Source organism: Rhea pennata, chromosome 18, assembly GCF_028389875.1.
Source record: "Rhea pennata isolate bPtePen1 chromosome 18, bPtePen1.pri, whole genome shotgun sequence".
Classification (NCBI taxonomy): domain Eukaryota; kingdom Metazoa; phylum Chordata; class Aves; order Rheiformes; family Rheidae; genus Rhea; species Rhea pennata.
Genome location: NC_084680.1, coordinates 10,159,404 through 10,185,459, shown reverse-complemented (window position 1 = coordinate 10,185,459; position 26,056 = coordinate 10,159,404). Strand labels below are relative to the sequence as shown.

Below are 26,056 nucleotides of genomic sequence, written 5' to 3'. Positions count from 1 at the left end.
GATTAATAAAAAATAAATTACAGCTGTTCTTGTCTAATCATCAGTGCTTCTTGTTACAAAGGTCAGATTGGTGCTATGCATCAAACATTAGACTTATCTCTGCAAATCAGAAATTAGGCAGTGAAAAATTGCATGTGGAATAAGATGTTGAGTATGACTGTGAGTACATTTTAGAGAAGGAAGAAGAAGCTAATAGAGTGTTAATATTTGAAGGCTGCTGATACAAAGAAGAGAGGAAAATTGCCCCAAATTGTTGTGTTCATTAGGGTAACACTGAAAAAACGGATGTATGCTAAATATGAGGAAAAAAAACTTCAGAAAACTTCGTACTGGCTAAAGAAAATTCAACATTCGTCTTAGAAGGAGGAGTGGAATCTCTGTAGTTGTCAATCACAGCCACTTGGACTAGATGGAGCTCTAAAGGGGGAGGGGGTCTGAAGAGCACAAACTTGTACTGAAGCTCCACAGAATTCACTTTGTCAGGTACTAGAAATTAAAAGCGGAAGTGCTCTGTGTATATTAGAGCTATGTTCTTAGCAGTTCTCTTGTCTTCTCTGTTTGCAGCGCAGCGATGGGCCTTATGCACTCATATTAGTCCCAACAAGAGAGGTAAGTGGCCTTGTTTCTTTCTAATATGGTCTTGAACCTGAGTTTTTGAACACTGATCTTTAGTGGAGCAGCTTTGGGTCTATCAGGGACAGAAGACTTACCTTGGGAAAGGCTGTCTACCCTTCTGCTTGGATCTTGCCCTCACAGGATGAATGTTTGCTTTCTGGACGAATGTTGTCATTTTTGTTCAGTGCCATAGAGAAGTAATTCAGGAGAAATCTGTAGATTTCCCCATACGTTTAGAAGTCAATTGGAAAGCCTAGGGAAACTCTTTAGCTCAATGTATGGGAGGGAGAAGCTTGCCTAGTTCACATAAGGGAAGTAAAACTACAGAAAGCAGCTTTGCCAATGTGTGGGTTTATACAGATGTTTCGTTTTTAAAGCCCTTTTCTCAAATCTGTAAGTGAATGCTGAAGACGAGGCTACCAAGTGTTGGCTTCTTCACTGAACTCTCTTCTATTTGATTTATATTATTTACAATTGCAAAGGCAATTTCAGAAGATGATATCAACCTTTTTTGTATCAAATGGTAACAACTTCCATGTGCAGAATTGATTGCAGGTATCTAGTTTTGGGCACAGTATTTTATGGAACCTCTAGTGCAATATCTCAGCTCAGTTCCAGGAAAGGAGAAAGCTCTGAAGCTATTTAATTTTTTACAGCAGTAAACTTGCTGCTTCACTAGCACACTGTGAATACTAAGCATGTAGGAGACTACATAAGCTTGTTTAAAGGGCTGCCATTCAGTACATTTAGGAAGATAGTTTGTAATTACAGTTGGTATTAGTTTTACTTTCTATGAAAAGCCATGGTAGCATGTGTAGTCAGAGCATTTAAAATAGGTTTACTCCCATAAGTAAGCCATGTGCTCTATGAACAGCTCAGGATGGCACCATTGCCCTTCCCAGTCATTGTCTTTGCCACAGCAGAAATGGCTTTTGGGCAGTACATGAAACCCAACGGCTAAGTGCTTCCTACTGGCCAGGTATTTAGAGCTACAGGTTATATACATACCATCTCTATTTTGCAGACTGGGAAGAAGAAAGAAAGAAAGATTCAGTGGTGTGATTGCTCCATAGGTCAGGGAAGGGAATAGTGCAGCCTGCCTGGACTGCCAAATGATTGCTTTAACCTCTGAGCTACATTTCCTTTTCACAGTGGTTTTGTTCCAGAAAAGGCTCCATTTTTCTTTTTATTCTCCCAGTGGAGCAAAATCTATGGCTTCAGCTTGTTTCTTCCCGTATGCATTCACAGAAGCTAGGAGAAATCTGTATCATCCCAAGAACTGACTTGTAGAGCAGAACGAATAAAGAGGTTTTCGAACAGAACAGAATAAGATAGAAGGCAGCTCTAAAAGAAAATTAAGGACATATTGAGAATTCTGATAATAAACATAACTAAATTATCTTACAGTTTTGAGATGGGAAGTGTTAAAATTAATTTTTTGAGCCAAAGGGACTTGTATTCCATTAGTAGGTTTTTTCAGGACTTATTTTCTCATGTTGATTTCCATAGCTAGCACTCCAGAGCTTTGAAACCGTACAGAAGCTACTCAAGGTAAGATTTTAATTCTCTATTTTCTTCTTGCTTATTCCTTGAGCCTTTTGCTTTTACATGCTAAGCATCTTCAGTTCCTATGGATTCAACTGGGAGTTGAAGGAAATGCAGCATCTGGCAAGATATATGGATCCTTAAAGATAAATCTGTTTTTAAGTGCATTTAAGTTTGATTTCCCTATAGTATATTTTCAACTATTACATGAACAATGAAGTGATTAATTATGTTACCGTAGACAGTTGTTTATGTTTTCATAAACAAACATAGCAGATTTTCACAATGTTTTGTTTTTAGACGTAACTATTATTCTGATTCGAGTTAAGAATGGAAACGCTCAGTAGGACAGTACTATTTTACTGAAATTCTAACGCTAGACAGATGGGTTTCTAATGGGGAGCAGAACTTGGTAAATTGCTGTGCCAGTTGAATGAGTTGAGAAATTAGAAGGCTTTTAAAATCAGTTTGTTAATACTTTACTTTTGATTGAGACAGAATATCTTATCCACAACTAGAAAGGATCTAGCTTTATCTGGTGCTTATTCTCACCTTTTCCCTTTTCCCTAATAAGGTACTTTCAATTTTTTTCTGTTCTGGAATTATCAAGTACAATTTTTTGAGTCATACTGAGGTTTAAAATACTTAAGTCTTTTTCCTTTATTGCTTTTTCAAATAGCAATTTGAAATCATGATAAGTGGACTTTTGATGTGGAATTTGAATCTTTTAATACTGGACAATGGTATTCTGTAAGGACCTCAAGCAGTTGAAGGTTATCTTCAAAAGAGGAAGTCTGGATTGGTCCCCTTTGAATTTTCTTTGTTATGTATAGCATGCAGTAGCCAGCAGGTCCAGTCTAAAAGATCATAGTAACCCAAATCGGAAGTTTTAGATCATGGTCTGGCTGACCTTAGAAGGACTATGGGAGAGTGGAGGAGATGTAATTTTCTTTTGTCATTACTGAGGGAGAAAAATGCTAGTTGAGCTCTTCTTGAGACAATTACTTTAATTAGCTGCAGAGATTGTATTGTACTGGTCTTGCTTAAACATTTTTCTTATTTTAAGCCCTAAAAAGGAGCTCTTTTGTAGACAGCTGTATCATCAGGGCATTTCTAGCATGCAATGACCTGTGCAAACTTGAGCCTATTTACCAGTCACACGTTTGTACAAGTTGTGCTCTGCTTCTGTCCCATGTTACCTCTTGAGTGTGGCAATGGCAGTCCTGTGTTTTGATTATCTCCTGTGTAAAAATCGGGTAACACTGGGTTCAGTGGAGAGTTGGGCTTCATTAAAGTAAGTAGAAAGAACTGCCAGTATCAATGAGACTGGCATTTAATGTGCACAAACATGGTGATGTATGCTTGCGGTTATGTGTACATATATATAAACTTCAAAGGTGTTGTTTTTCATGAGTCTTGCTTGACCACAGGAGGACATTGCCTAAAGGCAAGATGAAGAAATAGCATTATAGCTTGTCTTTGAACATTTAGGCTACATGGGGAGAAGGAAGAGAAATATTATTATGTTACTAGCAGTGGTGCAAAAATTATTGCATTTCTATCTTCCTAGACAGTGTGAGAAGCAAGTTACATGGCTAGAATTAAAGATACCACTGATATTTAGCTATGGGTGAGATGGTGCATGTAGATGCTATCTGATAGATCAGACACACACTGCTGTCAGCCACTATCCTCTCTCTTTTTTGTCCAGAAAAATTAGTTTTGGATTAGCGACTGTCTTTTTATTAAGAAGAATCCGTATTGGTCTTGGTTTTCTTTTCTATAGCCATTTACCTGGATTGTGCCTGGAGTGCTAATGGGAGGAGAAAAAAGAAAATCAGAAAAAGCCAGGTAGGAAGCCAACTTTTAAAATTTTGTTTTGAGTTCTTCTGCCATACAGCCTTTTTATCTGTCACACTTCTTCAGATTAGGAGAGAGGATTGTGAGTTTGGATCAAGCTGTGATCCCCTGGATCTTACACAGACACAGTGACTAGGTCAGCGGGAAGTATTCACTTCCCTCAGTTGGATCTATTTCTAAAATGTTGATGAACCTCCTGGGGAGATGATCCCTCGTGTCAGTATTTTTTTTTTCTCCTCTGACAAGCACCTGTATTTGCTTACCACCAAGTGCTGTCTACAGTACTTGTTAATGGGAGAAATTGCCTTCTGGAGAAGGGATTTCATGGAGTTAAGTCTCATTCTTCTCACCTTCCATAAATCAAATTGTAAGCTAGCAATCCAAAATGAAATTTTCATTCATCAATCCATTAGCATACACAAGGTGAGCTTACTTTTGAGGGCAAAAGATACTCAATTAAAAAAAAATAGCTTTAGTGTTTTTTTAATATTTTCCACCTTGTCCTTACTGCTGAGTATGCCTCTATGAATATCAGCGGTGATGCAGAATAATATTTAGCTATGTAAGAAATTACACAATTTGAATTAGGGAGAAAGTATTGACTCTGCTGCTTTCACTATGTCCGTGATTTCTCCTCTGTATGTTGGAGTTCCTGTTATTGGTAATCTGTATTTTTTTCTTATTTAATTCCCCACACCCCACAGATTACGTAAAGGAATAAATATCCTCATTTCAACTCCTGGTCGCCTGGTTGATCACATCAAGTCCACAGAATGTATTCATTTTCGTCGCACTCAGTGGCTGATTATTGATGAAGCAGACAGGTAACTTCCAAGTTTAAATATGAACAAGAATAACAAAACCCTCCACATACACATTTGATAATCTATTAAATATTAGAAGAGAGAGAGAGAGAGAGAGATCTTAAACCCTTCATTTTCTAGGGCATCAACCTTGCACCAAGGAATTAGGAGGAAATGGCTCTTTTGGACAGATTATTCTACAACTTTACATTGCGAAGAGTTTCTCAGTGTCTCTTGAAATATCTGACCCTAGCCAAAGTTGAAAATTGAATATGAAACTAGATAGGCCAAAGGTCTCATCTACTCTGGTACTTCCTGTGTTCCTAATTAGCTTATGTAGCCTTGAGACTTTTTTCTTTTTGTTTATTAGCATCTCTTATAGTCTGTGTCATTTTTGCAGGATCCTGGACCTCGGCTTTGAGAAAGATGTTGCTGTGATACTCAATGCTTTAAATGCTGAGAGAGAAACATGCCAGAATGTCCTACTCTCAGCCACCCTCACAGAAGGTAAGTCAAGTCATAGAATCATAGAATGGTAAGGTTGGAAGGGACCTCTGGAGATCATCTAGTCCAACCCGCAGCATAGCCCATATGGGGATTGAACCCACAACCTTGGCATTATCAGCACCATGCTCTAACCAACTGAGCTAAACCTGCCCCAAAGACAGATAGTGTCTCTCTTAGCCTAATAATTCGCAGGCAATTGCAAAATATTTGGTTGAGTCTCATTATACTCTGATCTAGGCTGAAGCCCTTTGCGGCAAGTGGAAATTTGCTCATTGATTTTGTTGGGCTTACCACACTTGTCTTTCATTACTGGGATTTCTGTCAGCATATATATTTACATGGTCCAGCATATATATTTATATGGTCCTTATATGTCTCTCAAACTGCAGTGTAAAGTCAGCAGGAGGCTAGGACACACTATCTTTTTGTCTTATCCATATAGAATCGAGGCACAAGGCTAATGAGCTGCTGTGTGATTTGCTCAATATCGTACAAGAAGTCAGTTGCTGAGGAGGTTGTTGAGTCAGGCTTCATGATTCCTGCGCTTTTGATAGGGTGCAGATCAGAGATGTTTTCCACACACACTTAAAAAAATGGATTATGAAATGCTGTCTTTCCAGCCAAGACACTTACATAATGTAAAATAACACAGTTGGCTGGAATAAAATCTTGTTGGAATCTTTTGTTGGAATCTGCAGTAAGTAAGCCTGACTAAGCCCTGAAGAGCCTGACATTTGCCAAAGTGCTCTGTCAGGGTCCGAGACATGACTAACATTAGTTTCTTGCCGTTCACTGCTTTTCACAGGAGTTACCGTAGTTGTTCTTTATGTGCTTATATCATCACTGGTTGTATCTCAGATGGGGCTTTATGAATATTTTATTTCCTGTGGTTTAGGAGTAACACGGCTGGCTGATATCAGTTTGAATGATCCCATCAGCATTTCCATAGCAGATAAAATCCAGGACAGGCTCAAACCAGCACAACAAGAAGGTAAAGATGCCATTAGTTCTTCAGCCTTCGTGGACCAGGAAAACTTTGCTATTCCAGAGAAGCTCAAGCAGCATGTCATAATGGTCCCCAGCAAATTGAGGCTTGTCACATTAGCAGCTTTTATCCTTGGGAAGTGCAAGGTGAGGCTGTATTTGCATTTATATCACTAAGTGACTGTCCTTTCCAACTCCTGTATCTCTTACTTTATCAAGAATAGCATGTATTAGATCCAGGGCTTTGAGCTGCGTGTGCTGTACTGTTAGCCACAAGAGAATTGAGGTGTTCTTACGTCTTTCATGCTGAAAAGTGAGATACCTGTGCTGTGTATATTCATGCTTCTTTTGTGGGCTTACCATTTGCTGTCAAACTTGATATTGTATCTTCCTAAATAGTTGCATCTCCAGAATTGAAAGTCACTTAGATATCATAAAATCAGGGAAGTGGCAGAGGATTTTGGAATCAGGCAATTTTCTTGTTTTTTTCCTGCAGTTTGAAAAACACAATAAGATGATCATCTTTTTCTCCAGCTGTGAACAAGTGGAATTCCACTATGAGCTCCTCTTAAAGGTCCTTTTAGGAGGTCTAGAGTCTGAACAACACGAGCATTTATCTGTCTCCTCTGCACACTTCCAGTTTCTACGACTGCATGGCAACATGGAACAGGAAGTAAGCATTACCAAAATGTCAGGATACCCTGTTTTGTTCCTTACTCCCTATGATTTATTGTGTGGTTATTTTGGGGAGGAGGGCAGAAGAGAGGACAGAGAGTCATTTCACCTCTAGAGGCCTCACTCTTCCATCTGCTAATGAGAATAAGGATATTGGCCCACTTCTGGAAAGGACTTTGGTAGCTGCATCTGAAAAACACAGCTGAAGAGGCAAAAGGTGTTATTTCAGCAGGCTGAGGCAACCATTCTGTATTCCCAGTGGGCACACTTAAACCATTTATTTATCCATGCTTCTCTCTCATGCAGTCAAAAAGTGCTTTTAATGCCGGAAAGAACCTCATCTAAGCCCCAAAACATTACCACCTAATAAATTGTCCCCTATTATTAAAGGATGGAACAATTTGGCTTTTGTTTTCAAAAAGTATATTGATAGTTAGCTTTTTTCCCCCGGAATGGAATAATAGCAATATAATAGGGATTTTCCCCAAATAACTCTGATTATTTTTTATTACCCTGGTTTAGTAGGGTGGGCGTGGATGATGAGCATGAGGTTTGCCACAGAGGACTCGGAAGCCAGGAGAAGAGCATCACATAAGCTATTACTGCAGTGATTCTTTCAATAGCTGAGGGAACTTCTATGAAAGTTCAGCCCCTGGTCCTGCTCTTGGTCTATGATGGAGAGAGTTACTGCTCTACTCGGAGCTGCACAGCAGAGATGGTAAATGAATAGGGCTCTTCTGATGAAGCAAGAGGTGAAGAGCCATTGTTTTTCTCACTCTTTCCCATCCTGTGGAGACCAGAAACATGTGCTTCGTTGTCCCTGCATTCTGGCCTTTCCTCAACCTGCCTGCCTGAGCGAGTGAGCAGGCCTGGTCTGGCCCAACTCTACCCTGACCAGCTGTTAAGGCAACAGAACACCACTAAGTAGCTGGCACCGGGGGAAGGGTTTTGCCTTTTTAGTACCCAGTGTGTAATTAGTGCTTGATGTCTTCAAATTAAGAGCATTAATGGAGCTAAATTGTGGATCCCATATGGTACTGCTGAGCACGGCTGCTGTCATTGTCAACAAGATACAGCGTGCTCTCTTCTTTAATTTTTGTCAGCAGAGGATTCAGTGTGTCGGCAAGGCCCAAGTTTACCTTCTTTTCTTGAACAGTACATCTAGCTGGGAGTGAAGCATATAAGGTTTCTTCTATACCATCAGTATAGAGGCCTAGTCACTTAACTCCTAGCTAGAGCCCTGAGGAGGAAGGCTGGGAGCATGGAGATAAGGATATTTTGGAAGGAGGTGCAGAAGGGACAGGCAGAAAACAGATACTGTATTTTTTTGAAGCTGGAGACTATCAGAGTTATGGAAATGGAGAGAGTAAATGGAATAAGATTGAGGAAGTGTGTATGCAGTCATTTCCCTCAGCTAAGGAGAGGAGAAAAGTGTGGGTAGGTGGTACTGGCAAGCATGGAGACCAAATGCTACTGAAGCCTCTGGTTACTGGTGCTCAGTTTACCCTGTTTGATAGCAAATGTCATGTGGGTTGGAGAATCATTTTCTTTTGCTTCTATCAAAAATAAAAAAAAAAAAGTGTTAGTAAGCTAGTATAACTGATAACGTGCACTCAGGAAGGTCTCAGGACTGACAAAGCGAGAGAGACTGAGGGTAGCTGAGGAGTGGTACTAGTGGGCTCCTGCAGTTTCGGGGCTCAGGAGCTGAAAGATTGTTGGCAGAGCAATCTGGGATCCAGGTAGGGTGGGCAGTCCTCCCCAGCAGCCTGCCCTCATGTTAAAAGTGAGGGCTGCAGGAATGCCACTGCTACTGACCGGAGATGAGGACAAGGCTGAGGAGCACCTGCCGCCGATTCTCGGTGGAGACACCTTGGTCTTAGAGACCTGGGTGCCTGGGAATCCTCAGGAGAACCCTTGCCTGGACAAAGTCATTTCTTGTGTTAAGGCCACAGGACAGCACTCCAAGAGCTCTGTGGCTGCTACCTCCTTGCCACCCTGGGGTGGGGGTCTCTGACCAGGGCCTCCTCCCTCCTGCCTTCTTGCTTTGGAGACTCTTATCCCAAAACAGTCCACAGGGCTGACTGGGTGGCTGAGCATCCCTGGTACCGTGTCTGATAATTGCATGGCCAATCTGATGGTTGTTTTTGTGCCCCATTGGGCACCTGATGGGGCTGGTGTCCTGTGATGCCTCCATGTGACCAAAATGGATTTATCCACTATGCCTGTTGTGTGACTGGACAGATGTTTGTCAAGTGATGGACGTGTTTCAGCTTTCTGATGCATTCACAAAAGCCTGTGTGACTCCAAAAGTATGCCAGTGCTGCTGTTGCCCCTGCCTAGTCTTCTGTGAGTGCTATCTCCGTGTAAAATAGTGATGTCTTTTTGGCATACACAAGCCATGCTTCTCTGCAAACTGTGGAAGTGTTGGCTGCTTTGATTTGATCACATGCATCTGGGCTTACCCTAGACACTGTGCTTTCCTACCTAGGACCACATCTCTCTGCTGTAGTTTTTCGATTTGCAAGAGGAGTTTGACTGGAGCTCTTGGAGTGAATTCCTTTGCTTTGGAAACTGGACATAATACAAGAAGCAAGGAACAGTAGTTAAATTGCTACATTAGCTAATTTGCTCTATGACTGATTGTCATGTGCATGTTTTTTTGTTTTGTTTTGTTTTCCTTTTTTAATCCTTTAGGAAAGAACAGAGGTATTCCAAGAGTTTCTAAAATCCAAGACTGGCATCTTGCTTTGCACTGTAAGTAACTTATAGTCCTTCTCTAGCTACTCGTTAATGGGTCTGCCTGATATCTAATGGTAAAACAGAAGACTTGGCACTGAGCTCTAATTCCAGCTCACTATTTGACCTTGAGAAAAGTCATCTCCTTTTTCTGCATCCCATATGTAAAATAAGGACTGGTGCCCTCTATATAAACAATTATATAACCTTTTGCTGTAAGGCGCCTTATACAGAAAAAGTGTTTATCTTCTTATACAAGATCCTCCTAGTATTTTGCATGGCCTTATGTCTGGAAAAATCTGTTCATTTGAACCTGGAACCTTGCCCTCTACGTGCAGTCAGTAGAAAGCAATCCTAATTTGTAGCATTTCCCATAACTGCCAGGTAAATTGGATGTAATGTGATATTTCCCATCTTAATGACTACCCCAAGGTTAAAAACAAAAACCTGCAGGGATGGAAGGGAAGCCCAACCAGAGGACTCTGTCATTACAAATGCACATGCTTTGCTGCTCTCCATGCTTTGCCCTTCAAGCCTCCTTCAAGGGTGCTGAGGGAGAAATTGTCCTCTACTGAAGTTTGCTGGCACCCTTGTGTTGTGGTGGCACCTTCCGCTTCTCGTTTCTGACCTGTCGGTGCCACAGCTAGCCTGCTGCAGTGGTGCAGAAGGCTGCACGATTTGCTCTCTAATAGTGGCAGCTGTTGATCTGAAAATGTGTGAATCTTGGCGATTTCTACCCACCGCAAACTTGTAAATTACAGCGATCGGGAGTAATTAGAGCTGAGAAACCCTCTCCAGCTCTGAAATGACTCCTGTTCTTGCAGCACATATTCATAAAAGAAACTAGTTGCAATTTTTTCTTCCAGAATGTGGAGGGCTGACTTTTAATGCCCACAGATCAAACTGGGACTGACATGTATTTGTGTTTGACTAAAAGTTGCCAAATTAGGTATTGTTTCACCTGTTAAAATGTACTTGTTACATGCTAGTCTTGGCCCTGTGTGTGTACAGCCTTGCATTTTGACCTTGATCAAACCATTGAATCTTTGCAGCGTCTAACTATAACTTAATTTCCTGCTATATGGAGGTAAAACTTAAGAGCCTCAAATGAGGAGGGTAACAAGGCTTGTTCATTCATTGGTGCAGATGAAGTGTTTTGAAGATAAGTGTTTTGTAAATGCTAAGTGCTGGACAGCTTAACTTTGTAATCCTTGCACATACTAAAAAGAATGGGAGTTTTCAGGGACATGTCTTGTTACTGAAATTTCAGTTTACTGATTTCAGAAAGACAGCAAAGATTCAGTTTTAGACAAACATAAAACAGAATCATTGCAATCACTGTCATGTCTTTCACTGGGATATTGGTTCCTGGGCAAAACAGTTTGAAGGGAAATGCAGCCTGTGGCAGGAAAAATCTGCCAGGAAATGTGCAGCTGTTGACAGGGTATAAGGAAGAATAAATTGGATAAAGCAATCCCGGTGGATAGAATCCCACCTTGAGACATTGGGGATATGGTTTGATTTCCTGCCGTGCCACTGACTTGACCGAAGTGGATGTGGAATTGTGATGACAAGACAAGTAGCCACGTGTCAGCTGAGCACCGATAGTTGTGTGTTTGCTCCTGACCTGTTACAAATGGAAGGTAATGTGAACTAGCCTGGATTGCAGTGAAGAGGGTAATGTAAGGTGATGCATTTATCATAACCTGCCTTATTGCAATCTAAGCTACTTTGCATTTACTGCAAGGCAGGGATGCAGGTCCTGACAGTTACTATGGCTCAGCTGGTGTGTGGTTAGCATGTTAAGCACAGTAAGTTGAATGCCTGGGTCCAATATCTCTCTGTACTTCAGCTCCCCGTCTGTGAAACGGGGAGAGTAGCACTGTTCTACCTTACAGAGATGTTGGGAGGACAAATGCATTGAAACCAGGAGGTGGCCTGTTACCACAGTAATGGGGACCATATGGACACCTTAATATAGAGATACACTTTGCACTAGTCCCACATTACAGGTGCCTCCCCAACGCAGATGTCCAAAGGGCAGCCAGGCTCTGTGACCACCTCCTGCCTCTGAGGGCATTGCTTTTTCTGACAGTATCCTTCATATCAGCAAAAATGTTTTGCAGGATGGTTCTGTCCTTTTCACTGCAGAATCGTATGTTTTGTGCCCACAAAATTTTGAAACCTGGCTCACATAAGACCAGTGCAAATAATGTTACTGTCCTTTCCTTGTCCCTTATGTCGTGTTCTCCACCCATCTTTCCGCTCTAGTAAGCAATGGGACCTGCTGTTCCTTTTATTAATTTGCTCTATGTCATATGTATATTAATATATTCCATAAAATATTTTTGCCAGACAAAATAGGCTGGCAGATGAGAAAATAAAGAAGGGCCGTGCATCTCAGAGGGTCTCACCCAGATTTATTTCTCTCTCCTTCACTGAAGTTCTTTGCAGTTTCCTTTGGGATGTGCCTTTTAAACAAGTTCATCTCTTCCAGGGAGAGAGGAAAGATCATTTGGAGATTGTTTGCTGTTTACTCAGTCACGCTAACTCATCTTGCCAGTTTTTTGGCGGCCCCAGCCAAGAGCTTTCGCCTCTGACAGCTTCTGTGCTCTCTCCTTCCTCCTCTGATTACGCAGCCCAATCTGTCACCCTGCCGACGGGGGTCTCTACCCTGCTGATGGCTTTCCACACTCGGCAGTAATGACTTTTGGCAGGCCGGGAAGGCGCGAGAGCTTCTTCCCCAGCTTGGAGAGCCGTTAGGCCCTCTCTGCCTGTTAGCTAAAGCACTTTGTGAGGTTCTTTGGTAAATAAATGAGTCATTTTAATCCAACTGACAGCCTGGCACCTGAGCAAGCTGCCTTCCATCTGTACTTCTAGGCCACATGTAGGCAGCCAATTGTCAAGCGCAGGGCCTTCAAGACCTCACCATTGAGTGTCTTTCAAAAGCAACTTTAGCAATTTCCTTTGCCCTAATTAGGTTGTATGAGAGGTACTGAGCAAACCACGGTCCTCACAAAGGTTTTATGACTCTGTTGGTTCTGATGTTCTGCAGCAGTGGTCTTTACTTTCTGTGTAGCCTTTTGCCCTGTGTTTCCTTGTACCCACCCCTCTCTTGCTCACCACTCCTGTCCCAGGTAGTGACTATGGTCTGGTAATATGAATTGTTAGGAGCAGAGTTGTCAGCAACTATGAGAATCCCTACATAGACTGTGCCTTGATATTGTGCTTTTCTGTGGCTTCCAGTTGGGATCAGGCTGGGAACACAGTTAAGTCCTCTAGTTATTGTGTTTAGTTGGTGTCTGGGTTTTCTTTTAAATTGCACTGAAGTAGTTTTTTTCTCTTTGCTCCTGTGAGATGGTGTCTTAATACTCCTTACCATCACCCGCAGAAATGAATCAGCAATGAACTGTTGAGATGTCATATTGTTGATCCCCCTCTTATTAAGAAATGGTTGTGCGAGATCATGCATGGAAGGGGGAATGCCATCTATGGCAGTGTAAACAAAGGGAGGATAGTAAATGGGAAATGCATTGGGCTTCTTGGGGAGCACTGCAACAGCTATGTGCTTCTGTGTATGGAATAAATGTAGTGCTAGTAAAACCGGGTAATTGTTGCTTGAGCTACATTTTCTTTCCTGGTAAGATGACCCCAAAGCATTTTCTAAAGACTTGAGAAGCAACAAGCCTATGGGCTCTACCAGCAGAGGAAGGCAAATCGACTCAGACTTTTTATCCTAATTCTACTTTGCTGCTGTCTAGTGGGAGCTTTGAGGAAAAGGATATACAGGAGATGCATGTGGACTGATACTGAGGAATCTTTGAGAGTTTGCAAAACACTCCAATTACCAGTAAATCCCAAGACACTTCTGAAAGAAGGCCAAGGTAAAACCCAAGAGAGTAACTGCTGATATATGTCAGTAACAGTGAGTGGAGCTCATGGCACTGGGAAAACAGCAGTGAACACAAGGCTGATGATGGGAGCATACCTCCTCCTAAAATGTTGTCCCTGGCTGTTTGTTAGACCTTCAGTTAACCTTTTAGTTTCTGTGCACACTTTGGCAAATGTACACAGGAGCAGTCCTGTATTGTGGGTGTGGTTTTCCAGCCAGAGGTGTGATGTTGAGAAAAGGTGTCTTGGAAGGAGGGAAGGAATTCCGATGGCTGAGGAGAGATGGCTTGCTTTGGAGTGACGGAAGGGCTCCTGCGCCCTGCCGTCTGCTAGCCTCCTGTGTTGGAGGTGCCTGCCTGACTGCTTGGGTGCTTGGCTCTCTGTGTTTTTTAAGTAAATTCACCCTGTCCCAAGGTCAGAGCCCTCTCATCAGCCACAGCCTTTCCTAGACTGCTAGGCATGAGAACGCACAGTATGGAAAGAGACTGAAAGCCACTGACTAGTCAGTGTGGAAATACAACTGAGCCAAATCAGAATTCAGCACTCCTGTTTGATCATGCCGTAGAGTTTATAAGCTTGTTATCCTGGTAACTGCTGTACGTGTTTCCTGAATTCTCTTGATTTATTTTCTTCAGCCTCCTTTAAATGGCTTTTTGTGCATCTGTTCATCTGACTCTGGGAACAAGTCGCTTCTTAATGAGCGTGCTGGAGCGAAAGTGTATATTGTTTCGGAGTGGGCGCTGTGGAAAGTGTCTCCTCTTTTACTGCAGTTGGAGCCACAAAGCAACCTGGCTAGTGCTTATGGGAAGGCCTTTGCTGCCAAAACATCAGCTTCTTAGTCTTTTAACGTGTGTGGGAGTTGCATGAAAACACTTCAGTAGGTGGCTGACACATTTTTAGTACATTAAGCTCCTGCTTACGTTCTTAATATATTCTATTTTGCAACTAGCTAAAAGATACACGTGTTCCAAAACATTTCCTAACAGAGTTAAATCTGCACACCTGCTCTGTATTGTGCGTGGTGAATGTAAAATCCAAAGAGTATGTGAGGACATTACTAATGAACAGAAAATCAAGAAGGTGATTGAAACACATTTGCACTCTTTCTCTCCTTTTTTGAACAGTATTTAAGCTCTCTTTTCTCCTTGAAAGGATGTTTTTTATGAACATTACTGGCTGTGGATAACTAAAGGGTCTCACTCAAGTCCTTCTCCAAGTTGATAGGTTTCCCCCACCAGCTGGCACATCAAATAACACTCCTGACAGCAGCTTCAGACTTTTCTTCAAGGCTGAGTTTTGTTTCTCAGAATCAAAGCCAGCTTGGTGCAAATCTAAGGGATAGCTAAAATCTTACCTCTTCAAGCTTCCTGCAGTTTCTGCTAAGTTGTTTGTTGACCCCTTTATCGTAGAGCCAGGTGAGCTGCAAGTCACCTGCTCCTCAACATCAGGTCCACCACCTAGAAACAACTAACAGTGCACATTTGGATATTCTACTCCAGGCCCAGGTGGCTTTATCGTTGACTTTGTGGCTGTTTTCCTTTTTATCTTTAGCAGCCTCTTCTTAGGCCTGCTGTGGAGAAAGTTGTGTTCAGAAATAGTATTGCTTTCCCAAGACTAAACTCTGCCTCTCTCGTTGTTTGGTTATTAGGAGCCTACAAGCGGGTCCGTTTTCCTCAGTGTTTAGTTTTCAGTTTGGTTACTGGAGAAGCAAAGGTTGCATTACCATTAAGGTAGCAGGTTCTGTCTGCCTTAACATAAAGGGACTGTAGCAGACTGCTGTAATTCCACAGCACTATCCTGAAATAGGTATTTTTATATCCTCCAGCCCTTGGCCCATAGTAGTAGAACATTTTTTATCGTATTAGTCTGTTAAAAAAAATCTTCCTTGCATTTTTAAAAGGTCAGTTTTCTTTCTGATTTTCAGTCCATCTCTCCCCAAACTAGGCACATAAAATTCCTATTTATGTAGCTAGTTGTTTTCCAGCATAATCACCCTCCAAGAGGAGGTATAACTTTGCTGATATTTTCAAAGCATTATTACCTCAGTAATTTCCTTGTTAATTTTAAAGGATGTTGCAGCACGTGGGCTGGACCTGCCTCGAGTTACATGGATCGTACAGGTAGGTTTAGTGTGTGTCCTTGTGTAAATACATGTTAAGTGCAGGCTTGCTCAGATTAAATCCTTTCCCAGTCCACATCCTCCTTCTACAGTTGATTGTCTTTGCTGGTGCCTATAGGTGGGGAAGGCCCAGGACTGGGATTTAAGGTTTTACTAAGACACAGTGTGTCTGTCATGTTTTTTGGTTTTGACAGTCTGTTTTTCTCTTCCGTAACTCCAGTACCATCAGCTGTGTAATAATATTCTGCTGGCTGGGAGGAGCCCCTTTATCCCACCTCTGGAAACCAAGTCCTGGGAAGTGCTGGCCATCTCTTCTGCAGTTCCATGTTTTTACTTTTCTGATATTGCTGGAGATTCAGTTAAATAAGGAATTGAAGTGCAATCTTAACTTTAAACATCAGAGTAGCCCAACAATTCCTGTGCAATGACCTAATTGTTTCAAATTAGTCTTTGTTATGTTGGGACTGGCATTGTGTGGCTGAGCACTTAGGATAATGGAGCGGTTCAGATTTTCCATAGGAAGAAAAGAACAGTACCGCTCCATCAGTGTTAACAGAAACGTTGTTCTAAAAAAAAAAAAAAAAAAAAATAGAAATGTAAGGGAAAGGAATTGAACCTTAAAAACAGCAACCTATAATTTGAAAGAGAAGCAATGGGCATGAAGCAGATTTCATTTTTGTAAAAATAAATAAAGATAAAATTTGAAAAAGGTTAGTTGAATTGGAATATTCAGAGGAAAAACTGAGCCAGGGATTCTCACGTATCAAGTGACACCTGGCTAAAAAAGAGCAGGGCACAAAGCCTCAACAAAGCAACCTTTTAATTTCTATCTCATCCCTTCAGGTGACAAACTTGATTTTAATTTTGTGCTTTTAAAAAAGGAAAAAAAAAATTGTAGGACCTAGCTAGGCAGAGAATGCTGAGGAAGTGTAGTCTTTAATTCCCAGATCTGTATATTAATATGATTTAACCAAAGATACGGTTGCCAGTGTTAGAACGTAGTGCAAATTACCTAAAGCCCTGGGAGACTTCTGTGTGTCCAGAAGGCGAAATCTCAGCTGTCCTGAGAGCTGTGTCCAAGAGCAAGGACCTGCAGGGAGCAATTAGATTGCTCACAGCATCTTACTCACACCTCTAGCCAGTAGAAACTTTGCCAGAGGGCACAGGTATAAACACTAGAGTGGGCTTTGGTTGTTGGGTTTTTTCCAGTTAAACTGCTGAGGGCTCATTTCTAAGCAGTATCTCTGTGCAATGTTCATTTTTTCCAGGAAAGAGAGGGAGGGGGAGGTTAAAGGGAGGGAAATATGTCACCCTTTATCAGATCTTGCAAATGGCTCGACATTTTTGATTCCCATGAAGTAAATGAGAGGCAGCGCTGTATTAGCGGGGGCTTTAAACAACGTTTCTGTAGTGACTGATAGTCGTAGATGGGGAGTCAACTGCTGTCTATATGATACACTGCCTGAAGGACTTATTCCCCATCTACCCTATGTTTTTTTTTTCTATCCAATAACCAGCCATGATTCTCTTTAATCAAAACAAAACTATTTAGCCAACCTCTGAATTTTAATGCATTGTGTTTTATTTTCTGGCTTTCCTCCCAAATGCAGAGCAGACAGCTTCCCACTCTCCCACTCTGTGCTGGCATTCCTGGAGGTAGTTTGGTTTGAGTTTTTCGGATTTCCACCCCCCCCCCTTTTTTTTTTTTTTTTTAAGGGAAGCAAACAGATTCCTGATGTGCACATGTAGAAATAAAATGTAAAAGGCAAAGAGAGACACTGAGATGGGGAAACTGTCCTATTATCTGAAAGTCGGCCAATGTGTCACATTCACATGTCAAAAAACTGCTGTGGCTGAGGGAGTTGAGTGATGGTTACAGGGATGAGTCCAATGAGTTCTTGATAAACAGACCACTTCTGAGGGAGGTGCAGCATATGGGTTTTGCTAAGATCCCTTTTGTTTCGGATGAGCAGACCGAGTGTCACGTTTATAATTAACATACTGCGTTCTGTTAATTCCTCCTTTCCCTTCTCATGTTCCCTTTTTGAAGTATAACGCTCCGGCTTCACCTGCGGAATACATCCACCGGATTGGGAGGACGGCTCGCATTGGCTGTCACGGGAACAGCCTGCTTGTCCTGGCGCCTTCGGAGGCAGAATATGTCAGCTTGCTGGCTTCTCACAAGATTAAGTGAGTCAGAAACGCGAACAAAAGTTTCAGCTCATCCTCGCTAATTAACCTTCCATGGCACTTTCAGCGGGACTGTATCTCGTGCAGGTTTTAATAAGAATTTATTAATTTTTGTGATCCCGGACCAGCCCCAGAATAGCAGAAGGAGAGAAGGAAAGTGTGTGAAAATCCTCAGCCTGACAGATTGTGAGCGCGAGTGAGTGGTGAGGGGCAGAGAGGAGACTGTAGTTGGAGATCCTTTGCACTCTGCTGTTACTCCGTGGCCCTGGGTTCAAATCATGGCTATGTGGGGATCACAAGTCAAATGAACCTGTCAAATGCAAACTGGCCATCTGCCTGCATAGCACCATATTGTTGGAGATTGTGCTCTCTCTTCAGGAGAGATCCGGCAGTGAAATAGCTAGGGAACTGTGGGTCATATCTGGCAGGTAATTGGCCAAGATTTTCTGTGCAAGTGGCTTGTGACAGGACTAGTAGAGGTTTTTGCCAATGGTCAGTGCCCAATATGGTCCTGGAAGGCAAGAAGGGAGGTGGACTCTGCAGATCAGAAGCAAGGTGTGTTTCCAGACTAGCTGAGAAAACTGATACTGGCTCTAGGTGGGACTTGGGATAGAGAGTGAGGAGAGGAAGCCAAGCTAGTGAGGACCAGCCCAATATGCAGTCTACCTATTTGATGGCCAACGCATGAGGCAGTTTTAGGCCAGATCTGCTAGCACCATGGTCCTGTATTAAAAAAAAAAAAAAAAAAGAAAAAGAAAATCCTCCAAAACCACAAGCCCAGCATGCTACTCAACACTGCTAGTCAGAAGTGCTATCAGGTCTCAAGGCTCCTCAGCAGTCACTTGGATTTATGTGCCTCCTCTTGCTCCCTGCATTGCTGCCTCTTGGTATTTCAGAACAGCCTAGTAAAGTCTCTTTAGTGTTGTGCTAGTGTTGATGGAGCCCTGTAAACTCATGCACAAATTAGTTCTCTTTTATTTCTTGTGTTTGTCGGTTGGAGTTGCTTGGAGTTGAATTTGGTTTTGCATTCTTGAAATAAACAAATGTTGGCAGTAAATACAGGCTTATTCTAGGCTGTGAGCCATTTAGTGGTCTAACAAAGAGCCATCCATCATCCCAGGTAACTATCTATTAAGCAGACACCAGCAAGGCATGGAGGGCTAAGCTGACAGGGCTTTTTTCATGTAACAAACAGCACTGACATTTAAAGGTGAAATCCTACATAATTGTGAATTTTTAACTCTGAATGGAAAGTTCTATTTTTTGTTTGTTTTATAATATTTGGGAAGGGTGGAGGAGCAAAAAGCACAATCTTTTTTTTTTTTCCTTTACTTTAAATGCTAATGCTTTCATCTGATCTTTGTTATTTTTAAGAAGTTAAGGAGTGAAGTGTCACCCACTCCTGTTAGTAATTGTAGCTGTTAAGGAGACCTGTTGTTGAGCTAGCGGCTGTTCTTCAGGAGTCTTTGGAAGACAGTGCTCAATGATTGGAGAGAGGTTTGTCTCTCTGCTTCTCAAACCAGTACAGCCGAAGAGCTCTGGGGATTGTCTCTTCCTGTTTGTTTTATGTTCCTCATAAAATGTGCTGCCCTGGAGATAAGAGACCTCCCCAAAAAGGAGTGCGATTTCCCTCCTTTGACCCCAGCCTTCAGATCAGAGAAACAAGCTTCTAATTGGCATGGGTGGATGATTCGGCCCATTTGCAGCCGTGTGTCCTATGCTCTTCCTGCATAGCGGCGCGTGGTGTGAGAAAGGGTGACGGAGTGGGGAAGAGCGCTGATGAATTACAGAGGAGATGCGGGAAGGCAGCTTGAAACTAAAGGCAGCAAGTGCCATCAGCACAAATTGCCGTTACCCTTCATAAACCGAGCATTATGGTGATAATCCTGACAATTTAATTCAGTGCGAGGGCAAAAGACAGCGTGTGTTGGACTGTCACCGATCCTCTTAAGCACTGATAATTTTTGTTTCTTTATCCTAAACCTTTGTAGCTTTTGACTTGGACCGCACAAGTTGCTGGAGTTTGCTTTTTTAAAATTTATTTGTTCTTCCGTTAATTTTTTTATGGGGGACTCTCTCTCTCTGTGTGTGTGTGTGTGTGTGTGTGTGTTGTGATTTTTTTTAATTTGTTTTTTCTTTTTTTAAATGCAAGTCCCGCTGGGTTTATTGAAATGTAAATACTTCATAAAATATGTATTTCTTAGAAGACAAAGCATGAGACAGGTCCCTGCAGTCTTCAGCTGGTGTAAATGAATTGTGCCATGCTGATCTAAACTAGATGAGGATCTGACCCAGAGCTTTTTTTATACCCGTCCACCCACCCCAGTGTGCATGGGAGTAAGTCCAGAAATGTTGAGAATCGGAAGTAATGAGAGCAGACGTGGCTTTGTTCCTGGATGAAAATCCACTTCGGAATTAGGGATGACTGCCTTTGAAATTGGAAATCGCTCGCAATTAATTTTCACCAGTACCTGAAGCCTCTCCTAGGCTTCCACTGCGGAAGAGCAGCGTTAGCCCTTGCCAAAACGATCTCACTTTGGCTCTGCTGAGAACTAATTCCCATTGGGACTCAGGAAAGCTGTGTACTTCTCAGCAACTTTCTTTTCTATTTTTGTGTAGCTTGAAGTTGTGGCTCCTCTGCCTAACTGTAAATGCATATATGCTTGCACATGCACACTGATGTTTTGTGTGAATTTCCTCTCTTCTTTTTTTTTTAAGGTGAGACTCTAAAATGTTCTGTCTCAGCACTGCGTGTAACTAACAGATTTTCCTTCAAAGGCAGGAGGCAACAAGGAGGAGAAAGTCAGTGAGGTTTACTTTTTCTTTTCTTTTCTTTTTTTCTTTTCTTGCTTACGTCTCTCTCAGTTCCTTCAAGTGCAATCTAGCAGCAACTGCCTCGACAGCTATCAGATAATTTCTTTATCTCCTAACAGTGCCCTAACTAATTTATAAAGGGAAACGCATCAGCGTGAAGGCACGAGTCATTTCTCTGCCTGCTCTGCGGTGGTGTATCCCCCCGCCCCTGCGCCCCTCACACGATGCTCCCCGCTGTGAACCAAGTTCACGTATCTGTTAGGCTGCAAGCTGGCAGCACGCCAGGAGAGAGGAGCAACGGCGAGGGGGTGACACGACTCAGACAAATCAATGTCAAAGGTTTGACGTTTTCATTCATAGCTGTGTCAAAGCAGCCTTTGGGGGGATGGGGAGAAATACTTTTCTCTTGCTTAAGTGATTGCCATTTATGTTTTAATTTACTGTTATACTTTTCAAAAACAAACAGAGAAACCCTCAGTTGTCTTTTTATGCTCCATTTCCCTTTCTCCCCCATCCCTCCCCCTGCCTTTCTCTCTCTCCATCCTCTGTGGAGGAATCTATGTTGAGGGTCCCAGCTACGCAAAGATGTGGCTGTCTCCCATATATGCTGCAGTATGGCCATGCTTCAAGACTGACTGACTATTTCTGTGGACCAGCTCTTTTCCTTTCCCTATGTTGGTGATGATGGCGCGGCTAGGATTGAAAAAGCAGTTTGCAAAAGAAAGGAAATTCATCCCAGCATCTGGGAGATGGGGAGGGACCGAGGAGTAGGTCAGGATCATCATATCCTGTTATGCAGAATATGGCAAAGATTCATCCATTCCTCCCAGTCAGGAGCTTTGAGATTTTTGGGTGAAGAGGAAGGGGAGATCCTTGTTGTTACAATTTTTTTCTATACTTGCCAAGTTAAAGAAGATCAGCAATATTGCCTTCCCAAAAACCTGAACGTCGTTCTGACCATCTGTAATTCAGGACGAGTCTGAGAATTTTTCGGCCTTCCTTAAATTGATGTAGACTCAAATGAACTTCCATGCAGTATTTATGATTTATTCTGGTGTAAAAAGGAAAAGAACCTATTTGCTAGAGAGGACCTTTGCCACTGCAGAAATGCAGCAGCTTGAAAATTTGGGCAGGCAAACTTCAATCTTTCTCATGCAAGCAATTTGCTTGGAAATGGGACCTAGTTTGGATGCAGCTGTAATACTAAAGACTTGAAGCTGCACAGCTGTTCCTGTGTGTGTGTGACCTAATGTGTGCGCTCCACAAGACAGTGTTCAAGAGGATGAAGAATTTCTAGTCTCTTGTAAATGCATCTCTAAATGGACTACTTGCATGCCTTAGGATTAAAAGGATTCTTTAGTGTTTGCAGTATCTGGGCTGTAGCAGTACCCAGTAGTGTCTTGCAAATATGGTTGGAAAATAAGTCATCTGATTGAAGCTACAGGAGAAATATGGGTTGACAGAATGAAAATAAATGTCCAGTGTGAAACGTGGCTATGAGAGCCAACTGAGTCTACTGTATTTTACAAAAGTGCTAATAGGATTGCTAATAGCCAGGGAAAGGTGAATTTTCAAAATGGGGAAGGAAATCAAACTACCATAGATATGGCATCACAAATGAATTTTGAACATGAGTGGCTGGAGAGTGAGTGTGTTCATGAGGAAGTGTGTTTCCTGATTACCTTAGTGCTTTCACTACTAGGAAAGAAAAATCAAAAAAACATGGGAAATATAATTCAAGGCCTAAAATTGACTTAAGTCAATGAGGATGTCAAGCTGGTTGAGTACCAAAAGATTTTCAGTGGACTACAATATTCTTACTTGCATGTTACCCTTAGTTATTTTGGTGCCCTGTTAGACTTGGACTGTGCGTTGGTGGCTTGTAATGGCAACAGGATTGTTGATAAAATGATCTCCCTGCTCCAGTCAAAGCAGCAGTTCAGCTGGGGTTGCAATTTCATATTAGTTATGTTTCTGGGGTTGCTGGATGAGGCCCAGTGGGGCAAGACCTGATATATTTCAGGGATAAATTTTCAAGATGAATGTTTAAATCTTTTTTGCAATCCATTATCAACCTGTAGCTCACTACATGTTGTGATTGAAAAGGAGGAGTAATTGTAGGTTTTTGTCTTTGTTGTTTTAGTGTCTCAGAGATAAAGATGGAGAAGGTCCTGTCCAGCCTGATGAAAGATAATCGTTTCAAATTGCCCAGATCAGGAAACAAGGTGAGTTATTTTTCTGATTTAGAATTACTGCAGTTTTCATTTACCAGTCAAATATCATAAAGATTCCTCCTTAAGCTTCCTTCTTTACGATAAGTGTTGCTAAATTCATCATATAAGGCAATGCAAATAATCGTAGAATTGCATTATTTTACAGTTTCCTAATCTTTAAACTGTTGTTCACAAAAAGCATTCCCTTCTAACTCTTCAGCGTAAATTTTGTAAGAGTTTCTGGATGCAAAAACTACTTTTTTTCCATCGATGTTTCTGGTTTTGACTTTTCTGTACTGAAGTGTTGTTGGAGATTACAAAGAGCACAATATTTTTCTGAAGAAGTAAGGAAAATATGTTTCATATGTGTTATGTAGGTTTTGAAATTGTTGTCTGTATTTAGCTGGAGCTTAAAACAAAAATCACTGCGTTGCCAGGCATCTTTTTATTGATTTCTACAAGCTTTGGATCTGCCTTGCAGTTGCTAATTTGTAGAACTCCATCATTTCTGATTGATGTCTGAGGCATTCCTGCATTCTGGCAAATTAAACCCTTGAAGAACTCTCATTGTGAATGGAAGTCAAGAATGTATCAAGCATGATGCAACTTCCTATTCATTTTTTTTCTTCCTCTTGTTACTGTTTTGCCTGCTCATTCTTTCTGTTATACTATGTATGAGCCCCGACCTGCCCACTCCCTTCCCATTTTCTGCAGATGACTATTACAAACTGCAGTGTTTTTGGTAAACATGCTTTTGAAAGATACTAAGTTTCCCTGTGTTTCATAGAAAGCCACATGTATAGCTCATCTGAGATGCAGCTTTATTTAAAGCTCTTTCCCACCCCCCTTCAGCTCTTCTCTGAAATCAGCATACATTGCCTGTATTTTAAATGACTAGAATATGCCTAGGGTATGACCTCTTAACTGGTTCAACAAATACATAGTTTAATAGTATACCTGCTAGTATAATGGTATTGGCAGCAAAAGTTTTATTGTGCTGCATGAATGTGGAAATGACTTTAAATAGCTCTGCTTTGTATAAACACTTACCTGCCTATAAGCACACACAGTAGAAAAGGAAATTTTGTTTCCTGTAGACAGTTTCTCAACAATCACAGGCTTTCTAACTTATGAAGATGTTGCACTTTAATTTTGTTGGTGACACAGGACAGAATATTATCTATTCTGGGCTTGGCAGTGAGTGTAATTTCATGTGAGGTGGGCAAACAAGAAATTATTTTTTCTGAGAAATCATGATTTAGCTTTTAAAAAGTGGCAAGAAGTTTTGCCTGCTGAACATTGCTGAAAATCAAAGCCTGGTACTTAAGGAGGTTCAAAATCATTGATCCATTTGGAAAATTCTGACCTGAATATCTCTATGCCTCTGTATCCTTGCCTATGACACAGCAGGAGTAAGCTAACAAGGCTGTTTATTACCAAGACGGATCAGATGGGTATTTCCACAGTACTTTCAAATTGTAAAACAATCAGCACATTTAAACATAGAATATTCTTACCTCAAATGCTCTGTTCCTGTCTTTCTCTCTTTCCTTCTAAAAAACAAAAATAAAAAAGAAATGCATATTTGAAAAGTAGTTATTACTCTCTTTTTTGCTCTGTTGTGACACCTAGGCATGCCTGGCTATGCCAGGTGCTGTACATGGGTAGGAAGCTGGGTCCTTTCCCTTGCAGTCAAAGGTGAGATCGAATCCCTCTTTTCCCTGTGCCTTCAAAGTGAATGGAATTTTGCTGTTGACCTCACTGGAGCTGGGATAAAACTACTCTGGTTGTAGGATGAAGGTCTTAGTCTGCTGCAGGAATTTATAAATACATAACCACCTATTTTTGTGCAACTTGGAGCCTTAAGGATTGGGACTGAAATAAAGTTTCTCTTCATGGAAAAAAAAATCTGTACAATTTAATGGAGATAAAATTAAAGTGGTTCTGTCAATATCAAATAGGATATTTGATAGGATAGGATATCAATAGGTTTTTCAGGAATTACTCTAACACATATATTAAAAGCAGTCAAGGATTCATTCCTTGTGTTAGACTACTCTGTTGCCATCAGAGGTTCAACTAATGGTCTGCAATGCTTTCTCAGATGCTGCAGATGCCTGTTTCTAAGGTTCAGAGCATTATTCTCTATTAACATCTGTACATTTGTCACAAAGATGATAAAATAAGCTATGAAGGCAATGGGCAATGCACAAGACAGGGTGATCGGGTCCTTGCTATGAAGAGGTGCAGGGCTCAGATCCGTTTGTGGCGTTGCCATCTCAGAGAAAGCTGGTTTTGCTTATCAGCTCTCCATGCATTGAGTCATGTATATATTATAGTTGTGCACACAGAAATCTCATTATAATGCTTTTTGGTTCTTGTTGCCTCAACTGAAGTCCATTATAAGTACCCCATTGGAACACGTATTTTTTGGGTTTCTGTGTGCAGCCAGGGAGCAAGCTGAAGTGCCTGTAAAATGTATATTTTATATTTAGGTGTATAAAATATATATGTGGCTATGTCTGGGTGTGTGAATGTTCACCTGCCTACAAAGAGAATAAATTTGATCTTTCAACTTTTATGGGGGGGGGGCAAGGGGCCTTGGTGAGTTCTAGAGAAGGTATGTGGAGGTTAGTAAGAAGTTGTTATTAAAACAAAATGAAGGATTTTGTTTCAAAGTGTCATGGAAGCAGGAGATGTTACAGCCTAGGGTTTTTTTTCCACTTTTTTCTTTCCTTTTTTTTCCCGTTTTAAGAGAGATCATCTCTACCTTAGACTAGTTTTGTTGCATTTCAGCCCCTTCTCCCATTAATCTACTCTCTTAATTAAATCAGAGACTTTCAGTATCTATCCCAACCTTTCAGACCTAAAAGCTGCAGTCTTTATAACCAGATTTTTTTTTCTCTTCTACAGCAGGTAACTTTTTCCTGAATCTTTTTTTAATATAGGTAGGAGGAGGGTATTTTTTTTCCTGATGTCTTGAACTGGCTCAATAACATTGCAACAACACTCATTTCTTTTTTTTACCTTATAAATACTGTTATTAGTCATATTCATTATGGTAGTATGTAGGGATCTGCTAGAATACAGAAGTAAACGTAAGG

The 26,056-nt window shown here is 41.4% G+C and overlaps 1 protein-coding gene across 1 annotated transcript in view; it reads left to right on the top strand.

The window, feature by feature from the left end:
* DDX31 (DEAD-box helicase 31) overlaps positions 1–26,056 on the top strand; it is a 48,832-nt gene that overhangs the window by 3,292 nt on the left and 19,484 nt on the right. Inside the window, 11 exon segments of the mRNA XM_062590632.1 lie at positions 565–609; positions 2,125–2,166; positions 3,947–4,011; positions 4,725–4,844; positions 5,224–5,330; positions 6,226–6,461; positions 6,811–6,987; positions 9,684–9,743; positions 15,686–15,736; positions 17,786–17,925; positions 22,883–22,964. Of these exon segments, the coding sequence (XP_062446616.1) occupies positions 565–609; positions 2,125–2,166; positions 3,947–4,011; positions 4,725–4,844; positions 5,224–5,330; positions 6,226–6,461; positions 6,811–6,987; positions 9,684–9,743; positions 15,686–15,736; positions 17,786–17,925; positions 22,883–22,964 (1,125 nt within the window).